Below are 10,942 nucleotides of genomic sequence, written 5' to 3' on the forward strand. Positions count from 1 at the left end.
GATCTCAGCTCACCACAACCTCCACCTCCTGAGTTCAAGCAATTCTCCTGCCTCAGCCTCCCGAGTAGCTGGGATTACAGGCATGCACCACCACACCTGGCTAATTTTGTATTTTTGGTAGAGACAGGGTTTCTCCATGTTGGTCAGGCTGGTCATGAACTCCCAACCTCAGTTGATCCACCTGCCTCGGCCTGCCAAAGTGCTGGGATTATAGGCGTGAGCCACCACGCCCGGCTATTTCCATGATGTTTAGATTACTCAGAGATCTAAAATTGGTAAATTAGAAATGTCATTTGAAATGTGATGTAAATAACCAAGCATGGGCTTATGTTTGCATCAGACATTGTTTTGTGACTAATTATAGTTTTAAAAATTCATTTAAATAAGCATGTAAATTTTATTTTTAAATTTCAATGTCATTTCAAAGCTTTAAGGTTAAAGTATATTCTCATAATGTGGCACAACAATGGTTGCTAGTCCAATGCTACCTATGTAGTCTGCTGCAAATCTGGGCCAATAACACCCAGCCCTTGCTCTTGGCTCAATTGATACTTATTTTCTCTATATGTGAACATCTGCTCCCAAATTTAAAACTCTGGGCTCAGTTTTCTGGCCTATGACCTTGAATTTTTCTGTTGACCTCTGATATTTTCCACCACTTTCTCATGAGATAGGTTCACTTATCCATTCTCCCTAGGACTTGCTCCATTCTCAATGTGACATTGCTGTTATGGGTCCTCTGTTTTACCCTCTGCATTGACTGCAAAACTCTACAGCAGGTCTAAGAAATGATATTATTTCACATTAACAGGTGCTTTCTTCATCTCCAAAAAAAAGACAAATGTCAGAATTTCAGGGCCCTTCCAAGACTGAAATTCTATAAATATAGGACTAAATAAGTTTCAAACTCCTTTAAATATGAGTTATCTTATTCTATGCATATCTTATTCTGTCCTCTAAATATGATTTACCTTATTCTGTGCATTCAGTTACCTTATTCTTATTCTATTTGATACTTTTTGGAGAGGGATGTGTCTCTGACAACTTGCGTTTTCTTTGGTAAGTCTCATTAACTATTTATTTATATAGTATTCCTCCTTTCTTTATGTATTTGTTACTTATTTTCATAAGTGTATTAGTTCATTTTCATACTGCTATAAAGGACTTCCGGAGACTGGGTAATTTATAAAGGAAAGAGGACTTCTAGAGACTGGGTAATTTATAAAGGAAAGATGAACTCACAGAGCATCATGACTGGGGAGTCCTGAGGAAACTCATTTGTTACTTATTTTCAAAAGTGTATTAGTTCATTTTCATACTGCTATAAAGGACTACCTGAGACTGGGTAATTTATAAAGGAAAGATGAACTCACAGTTCATCTTGACTGGGGACACCTTAGGAAATCTACACTCATGGCGGAAGGCAAAGGGGGAGCAAGGTAGCTTCTTCACAAGGCAACAAGAAGGAGAAGTGCTGAGTGATGGGGAAAGAGCCCCTTATAAAACCATCAAATCTCCTTGGAACTCACTCACCATCACAAAAACAGCATGAGGGAAACCATACCCATGATTCAATTACCTCCACCTAATCTCTCCCTTGATATATGGGGATTATAAATCAAGATGAGATTTGGGTGGTGACACAAAGCCTAACCATATCATTCTACCCTGGCCCCTCTCAAATCTAATGTCCCTTTCACATTTCAAAACCAATTATGCCTTCCCAACAGTCCCCCAGAGTTATAATTCATTCCAGCATTAGCCCAAAAGTCCAAGTCCAAAGTCTCATCTGAGACAAGGCAAGTCCCTTCTGCCTATGAGCCTGTAAAATCAAAAGCAAGTTAGTCACTTCCTAGGTACCATGGGTCTACAGGCATTGGGTAAATACACCCATTCCAAATAGGAGAAATTGGCCAAAAGGAAGGGGCTACAGGCCCCTGGCATGTCCAAAATCTAGCAGTGCAGTCAAATGTTAAAGCTCCAAAATGATCTCCCTTTACTCCATGTCTCACATCCAGGTCACGCTGATGCAAGAGGTAGCCTCCCACAACCTTAGGCAGCTCAGCTCCATTGGCTTTGCAGGATACAGCCCTTTTCCTGGCTGCTTTAAAGGGCTGGCATTGAGTGTCTGCAGCATTTCCAGGCACACAGTGTAAGCTGTTGGCGGATCTACCATTGTGGGGTCTGAATAACAGTGGCCCTCTTCTCACAGCCCCGCTAGGCAGTGCCCCATTGGGGACTCTGTTGTGGGGGCTCTAACCCCAAATTTCCCTTCCACACTGCGCTAGTAGCCATTCTGCTTGAGGGCTCCAGCCCCGCAGCAGACTTCTGCTGGACATCCCGGCATTCTCTTAGATCCTCTGAAATCTAAGTGGAGGTTCCCAAACTTCGATTCTTGGCTTCTGAGCACTTGCAGGCCCAATACCACAGGTAAGCCACGAAGGCTGGGGCTTGTACCCTCTGAAGCAATGGCCTGAGCTGTGTATTGGCCCCTTTTAGCTGTGGCTTGGATGCAAGGCACCAAGTCCTGCACAAAGCAGCAAGGTCCTGGGCTGGCCCACAAAACCAGTTTTTCTTCCTAGGCCTCTAGGTTCCTGATGGGAGGGATTGCCATGAAGACCTCCGACATGCCCTGGAGACATTTTCTCCATTGTCTTGGTGATTAACATACAGCTCCTTGATACTTATGCAACTTTCTGCAGCCAGCTTAAATTTCTCCTCAGAAAATGGGTTGTTCTTTTTTATTGCATTGTCAGGCTTCAAATTTTCCAAACTTTTATGCTCTTCTTCCCTTTAAAACATAAGTTCCGAATTTAAACCATCCCTTTGAAATGCATAAAACTGAATGATTTTAAGAGCACCCAGGTTATATCTTGAACACTTTGCTATTAAAAATTTCTTCCACTAGATACCCTAAGTCATCTCTCTCAACTTGAAAGTTTCACAGATCCCTAGAGCAGGGGCAAAATGCCAGCAGTCTCTTTGCTAAAGCATAGCAAGAGTCACTTTTATTCCAGTTTCCAACAGGTTCCTCTTCTCCGTCCTCAGCCTGGACTTCATTTGCCATATCACCATCCACATTTTGTTCGAAATCATTCAACAAGTCTCTAGAAAGTTCCAAACCTTCCCACATCTTCCTGTCTTCTAAGCCCTCCAAACTGTTCTAATCTTTCCCTCTTATCCAGTTCCAAAGTCAATTCCACATTTTTTGGTATGTTTATATCAGTGCCCCACGCTACATGGTACCAATTTACTGTATTAGTCTATTTTCATACTACTATAAAGAACTGCTTGAGACATGGTAATGTATAAAGGAAAGAGGTTTAATTGACTCACAGTTCAGCATGGCTAGGGAGGCCTTAGGAAACTTAAAATCATGGGGGAAAGCCAAGGGGAAGCAAGGCACCTTCTTCACAATCCTGCAGGAAAGAGAAGTTCTGAGAGATGGGGGATGAGCTGCTTATAAAACCATCAGATTGGCCAGGTGTGTTGACTCATGCCTGTTATCCCAGCACTTTGGAAGGCTAAGGCAGGCAGATAACCTGAGGTCAGGAGTTCAGCCTGCCCAACATGGTGAAACTCCATCTCTTTAAAAATACAAAAAATTAGCCAGGCATGGTGGTGGGTGCCTGTAATCCCGGCTACTTGGGAGGCTGAGGCAGGAGAATCACTTGAACCTAGGAGGTGTAAATCGTAGTGAGCTGAGATCACACCACTGCACTCCAGCCTAGGCAACAAGAGGAAAACTCAATCTCAAAAAACAAAACAAACACCACCACCACCATCACCATCATATCTCCTGAGAACTCACTATCAGGAGAACAGCATGGGAGAAAGCCACCCGCATGATCCAATTACCTCTACCTAGTCTCTCCTTTGACGTGTGGGGATTATGGGGATTATAAGGATTATAATTCAACATGATTTTAGTGGGGACACAAAACCTAACCATATCGAAAAGGTAATTACTACACTTAGCATTTGACATTACTACACTTCTAATATTTTGATTAAGTTTTGTTAGTTGATTATGTGGTTACTCCTTTTTGCACTTTAAAACACTATACATTTAGCTACCATTGTTGCCTTTACCACTGAACGATTTTAGATGTGATCATAAGATAACTGAACTTATTATGCTGTTGCTTGTGTATTTGTTTTCACCTCTTCCACCAAAATAAATTTAAGCTTTAATTGATGGAAGAAAAGATTGTTTGAAAGTGTAGCTTGTGGCACTCACATTGAGACAAATCATTACCAGTGTATGTGCTCTACTTGTGTGATTAACCCATTACAGAGTGAAAAGGCCCAAATCTGTGTTCTTTAGTTTCGTAGTGTTTGACTCCTTTAACCATATATTGAAAACACTTCTGAAGAAATCCGATGCATTCTGATGCAGAGTTGGAATAAGAAACTCTATTTAAACAACAATTGGTGAAATCAATTTTCTGAAGTGTATTTGTATTGCCAGGCTGTGTGACAGTTCCTCTTTCAATGACAATTGCTCTTAGAATTACGGATATTTCTATTATGAATGCTGCACATCTAAACGTATCAGAATGTAGCTATGGCAAAGAGATTGGCTTTTTATGAAAGTTTAAGCCCCATGTAACAGCAGAGTTCAGGTAAATTGTGATACTAATGTAACCTGCAACAATATAGTTCTCTAAGTTAATATATTTTCCTGTTCTGAAAAAAAAAATCTTTTAAGTATATTGCCTGAGAAAAATATTAAAAAGAAAGGCATGCATGCATGAAATTTGAAGACAGTTCCCAAAGTAGAATGAATTAAGAAAAAATTAGATATGCCTAAAGTAGAAACATTGAAAAAATAAAGGGAGTCTATTCTATTTTATGCATATTAAATTTCCTATGTATTCCTTCTTTCATTGTAAATAAACATACAAAAATGACACATAAAAGAAATTTTGTTGCATAACATTATATGCTTCCACCACATACAATTATTAACCATATAACTTTGCATGAAAAAGTTAACTAGGTCAATAGAGATTCTTTACTGTCAAAAATCAAGCTCATTTAAATAACAAAAGTTGATGTTATCAAATAAATGTATGCAGATACTATTAAAGATTATACTGTGAAGCAGATGCATTGATTAAACAGGATACTATGTCTTTAAAAAAAATTTTTTTTGATTGAGAGGTTACATGGGCATTTTTTTTTTTTTCTGAGATGGAGTCTCGCTCTGTCGCCCAGGCTGCAGTGTAGTGGGGGGATCTTGGCTCACTGCAAGCTCCGCCTCCGGGGTTTACGCCATTCTCCCGCCTCAGCCTCCCGGGTAGCTGGGACTACAGGCGCCTGCCACCACACCTAGCTAATTTTTGTATTTTTAGTAGAGACGGAGTTTCACCGTGTTAGCCAGGATGGTCTCGATCTCCTGACCTCGTGATCCGCCCGCCTTGGCCTCCCAAAGTGCTGGGATTGATTGAGCCTCTAGTGTATGCATTACTCAAAAAGTGAACATTGTGCTCAACAGGTTATTTTTCAACCCTCTCCCCTTCCCACTCTCTGCCCTTTTGGAGTCCCTGTTGTCTATTATTTTCATCTTTCTGTTCATTTGTCCCCATTGTTTAGCTTCCATTTATAAGTGAGAACATATGGTATTTGTTTTTCTATTTCTGAGTTAAGAACATTCTTGGCCAGGCATGGTGGCTCACACCTGTAATCCCAGTATTTTAGGAGGCCAAGGCGGGCAGATCACTTGAGACCAGGGGTTCTAGACCAGCCTGGCCAACGTGGCAAAACCCTATTTCCACCAAAAATACAAAAATTAGTTGGGCATGGTGGCTCACACCTGTAATCCCAATTACTCAGTGGCTGAGACACGAGAATCACTTGAACCCAGGAGGTGAGGATTACAGTGAGCTGAGATTGAGAGGCTGAGCTTCTGGTACCCCAGCCTGGGTTACAGAGTGAGTCTCTGCCAAAAAAAAAAAAAAAAAAAAAAAAAAATAAATAAAGAAAGAAAGAAAGAAAAGAAAGAACTTTCTTTTAAAATATAAAATGCTTAAGCCAAGCAATTTCATTTGCCAAATCTAACATTAAGGTATTAGATTAGAAAATTTTATATATTTGTGATGCTGACTTTTCCCTAATAAAGTACTCTAGTATTAACATACAATTGAAAGTATATTTTTAAAAGTGGATACATTTATTTGTAGATATCAAAAATACTCCCTGGTAATTATTTATAAATAGCAACTGTCTATTTTTTTTAACCTTTGCTTTTGTAATGTAGACTAAATTTGTAATATCATTTATTTGATATCTTTCAAAATAAATAAACATTCTATGCACTAATTAGATCATGTAAATATGATAAATAACATTTGTGTTCTATTGAAGACACAGGAATCAAAAAAGATTGTTAGGGATTTTACATTACTAAAGCAATTGTACAAAGAGATAGCAAGGTAACACAGTGCCTATAAATCACAATTTTGACAAACAGATAGAAAATACTGATGATGAAGCCTGGCAATTATCTAGATATCTGCCAAAAGTTTATAACTTCTAAAAATCATAAATATGTTAACTTCTCAAGTATTTTTTCTAAAGAAAGTCTAAGGTAACAATGAATGCAAATTCTATTACCTAATGAAAGAGACAAGGTGATTTGTAAAACAGAAAAATTGAATATACCAATACAGAGCACAGACCAAGCAAATATGACAGAATTTTGGACGAAGTCAGACTAACGTTCTAGGTTTTGGCAACATTTTTTTTCAGAAATATGATTAATAAAAATTTAAGCTTAGATACATTATCAACAATTCTATAAGAGTTCCAGATGATTGGGACATTGTTAAACAAAACATGATAATCAAATCCTCATTTTTTATGTAGAGACCAGGAGTTTCTCTCTTAAAAGAACACAATTGTCATATGTGAGCTTTCTGTTCAATTTGCATTTAAAATCATCCGTAAAAAAGTGAAAAAGATGCCTTACAAACACAATAGAATATGAATTATATCAGAGTTTAACAGATATAGTAAGCTCATATTTGTAAAAATATTAAGAAATAATTAAAATGATTTATATACTAACTTTGAAATGAATAATAAATAAAACAATAATCCCACAGCAGTGATAACAGAAACCATAAACTAGCTCAGTTAACTCAAAGGAAATGTTCTTCACCAACCTAATCCAAAATTCTATTATTGGATAAAAATAAACTATAGTTTATTCTCAACGTATGTATTAATAGTAGTCAGACTGTGATATCCTTTTAATCCAAAAATCAGATCTTGTAACTCTTCTGCTGAAAACTTTTTTGTTCTGGATAAAAAGTAAACTTGCAAATGTATCAGTATGTTATGAGGTATGGTGGAGAAAATAGGGTCACGCACTGGAGAATCACTAAAATTCAAGAGCAAGGAGAGACAACATTTGTTTTATAAAAAAGGGGAAAAAGGAGAGGTAACATTATATATTTGTATGTATGGGAGGAAGTGATGGAGTATGTGATGCCTGCTTACTTTTTTAACTCTTAAAAAACTTAAAATATTGACATTTTATTTCAATTGTATATTAAGTAACTAATGTGTAGCCATTGTAAGTATGTTCCTCAGATGAGGCAGCATTGGAATGGTCACAATGTATCTGATTATCCATCAATGTATCCCCCGACTCCAAGTGCAAACAAGGGGAAAAATAGTCTATACAGAGACTAGTTGTACTTCAAATGAAAAAAGAAAACAATAAGATTTTCAGCTTATAAATAAATATGGAGGGAAATTGAGAAGGATAGAGACTTATTTGGAGATGGAGGCAGGGGTAAGGAGCACATAGGAACTTGCTAAACATGTATCTTTCGAGCAGTGATGGAAAGGAGGTGAAAGAGTGAGCCCAGTAAACATAATGAGGAAGCTGATCCCTTTTTATATCCTCAAGTACTTTCTTCACTGTCACTTCATGAAAACATAGGCTTTTCTGGTTTTACTCTCACTCACCCCCACTTCTCAGTACTTTTATTTTCCTCCTCATCTTTCTTACAAACTAATGGGTTCAGAACATGGAGAGAAATTTAGGTTTTAACTGTGATATTCTTTGGTGAATTACCTCCCTTGTAAAATATTGAACTGGTTGAAATTAAGTATAATGTTCTAAGAAATGATACTAGTTTCTAAAACGGACACATTGTATGTCAGAAGCAGGAAATACTATTTTCATAGCACTATCTTCTCCCTCTTTGTTTCTTGTTTTTCTAAGGAAAGGGTTGAATGAAGACACCTAAGCATTACAATAATAATTTTCAAAAGAGGAAAATATCTTTTTGTCTGTTTATTTTGATATTTATTTTTTAAGAGCAGACTGGCCACACTTATTGAAATTCATGTTCTTCTCTTGGGCCACCATAAATTCTAACTTACTCTGCTTTTTAGTGTACATTAAGTCCAGATTCTGAAGAATTGCTTTCTCCTGAGCACTAGAGAGGAGAAGTTATTCGTAAATCACTGAGGGTCTTGTTTTTCCTCTGCCATTATTTTAGAGATTTGGGGCACATCACCATCCTTCCAGGATTCAGGCTCCTCGTCTGTAATATACAGGGACTAGATCATGATCTTAAAGGCCTCTTGAAAAATAATAAAACCAAGACTCCACTGTTCTTGCATTTACTACTTAGACCAACATACACTGATCAGCTATTCTGAATCAACACTGGGATGTTTATATTTGTGCAAACAATATTTTATTTCTCCTCCAACAGGTGTTCATGTGAAAACATTGCATCGAATTGACCCCACAGTACCATGGCCGATTAAGGAAAACATAAAATCAATGTGTGTGCATTGCTAGAAAATAAAGTGTGATGAATGTTTAGAAATTATATACCATGTTTTTCCTAAAATCGAATGTAGGACAGAGCAATTTAATTCATTGTTTTATGACCTGAATTTGAAAAAAATAACTCAATTTGGAAGAAAAGATCTTCTAAAAATATTTTTTAACAGAAAGAATACAATGTAATTAAAATCAAGAGAACAAGTAAAATTAAATTTACTGTTTACTGTTTGTCTTTTCTTTAGGTTATTCACACCATCAGTGCCACTGATAAAGATGATTTTGCCAATGGGCCAAGGTTTAACTTCTTTCTTGATGAACACCTGTCTGTAAATCCAAACTTCACTCTGAAGGACAATGAAGGTGAACATATGTACACATATTTATTTATCTATGTGGTTTCTGCTTTGACCTTATATGTAGTAGGCTTTATTCTTATATACTCACAAACATCTTGCAAATCAGCATTCAAAGTCAGTTTGATGCTACTGTGTTATGATCTGTGAATAGCTTGTATTTAAAATTGAGCCATATGTACAAATAACTTTCATTGAATTTATTCAGAAGCATCTCTTTAAACAAGAAATGTACATGTAATATGCTCTTGGGCAAATTTTAAGAGAAATCTTAGCTGACAAACTTGTTTATGAGAGCTGCTGCTACTGCTTGGAGGTAGAAAATATTCAAATTAGGAAAATGAAAATGTATCCTAGAGACAGTTACTAAAGGAAATGCAATGCTTGCAATCATCTTGTATGAGCAAGACTATCAAGATGTGCTGTACAAATTATATTTCCTCTTATTATGAACATTGTCCAAAATATATGTAGAAGGATATGCACAAGTATGCAGAATATTTTGGAAATTTTTGAATCATTTTTATTTAGCCTTCTGTATTGTGTGGTTAAACATAATCCCATAATATAGTAACTACGGAAGTTCCTTCATTATTTACATGTCCTCTTTGGTACATTTCTCAAGGTTCCATGTAAGTCATTTTTCATACCTTAGGGAAACATTAAGCTATACGGTATGTACAATTTTCTGATTAGGATCAACTTTTTCTTTCTCCAAACTATATATTTGATTATGTTTATGTGAATATGCTGCTATTTGGAATTTAACAGTTGCCTCAGAATGACATGAAGAAAACAGTGGCACATACATTTTCAGTAAACATTGAATTCCCTCTCTCTTTACTTCCGGGAGAAGATTTTCAAATGCAAGTTACTAAATGACAACGTACCAAAAGCATTTTTCCCATTTTCCCTAAACATCTTTAAATATAAAAAAGGATCAAAATGTACACAAAGCCATAAGATTTATATGAACATTTAAAGCTTAATTGTCCCTCACATTTTAAGTGGCCCTAGGTCAGCTCTGCTTATGGGAATAAATATTTGTGCATGTTAGTGTATGACAAATTGCATTTAACTGACTATTGTACATTTACTTACATTAGAACAGGCTGTCTTATAATTCAAATATACTTAGTATGATTAAATATGTGAAACTCGTGAAAAAAATATTTTTCCATATTTCAAAGAATTGTATAATTTGGCAGAGGTTATTTAATTTGCTTCCTTAAGAGATTGGGATCATATGTTGAGCCATGCACTTATGTTTCAGTTGCATTTTTTTCTATTCCAATAAAAATTTTATATTTTAAAATAATTTAAATTTGATAACATATTCGACTTAGATTTGAAGATATGTTCAATTCAAGCTATTTAACCCACATAAGTATAACTCTGAATGTACTTTAGAAAAACAGAATAATTTTGCTATTGTTGAATCCCACATTCTTTTTCTTTTCTTTTTTGAGAGGGAGTTTCGCTCTTGTACCACGCCTGGCTAGTTTATTTTTTTGTTGTTGTTTTTTGTTTTTTTTAATTATTATTTTTAGTAGAGACAGGGTTTTACCATGTTGGTCAGGCTGATCTCGAACTCCTGACCTCAGGTGATCCACCCTCCTTGGCCTCCCAAAGTGCTGGGAATACAGTCATGAGCCACCGTGCCTGGCCGAATCCCACATTCTTAATGAAAATTTCTTCATACAAGATTATTATAGCTGGAATTTGTGAATTAAATTATTTATTTATTTATTTATTTATTTATTTATTTATTTAT

At 36.3% G+C, this 10,942-nt stretch overlaps 1 protein-coding gene across 4 annotated transcripts in view; it reads left to right on the plus strand.

The window, feature by feature from the left end:
* The window catches only part of CDH18 (cadherin 18), a 1,176,273-nt gene that overhangs the window by 1,134,543 nt on the left and 30,788 nt on the right, over window positions 1–10,942 (plus strand). For all 4 annotated transcript variants that reach the window (XM_017893219.1, XM_017893218.1, XM_017893220.1 and 1 more), the window contains one exon: window positions 9,058–9,175. In XM_017893219.1, coding sequence (XP_017748708.1) covers window positions 9,058–9,175 — 118 coding nt within the window. The remainder of the gene's footprint in view (window positions 1–9,057; window positions 9,176–10,942) is intronic.

This window comes from Rhinopithecus bieti, unplaced genomic scaffold, assembly GCF_001698545.2.
Source record: "Rhinopithecus bieti isolate Rb0 unplaced genomic scaffold, ASM169854v2 scaffold_21891, whole genome shotgun sequence".
Classification (NCBI taxonomy): Eukaryota; Metazoa; Chordata; class Mammalia; order Primates; family Cercopithecidae; genus Rhinopithecus; species Rhinopithecus bieti.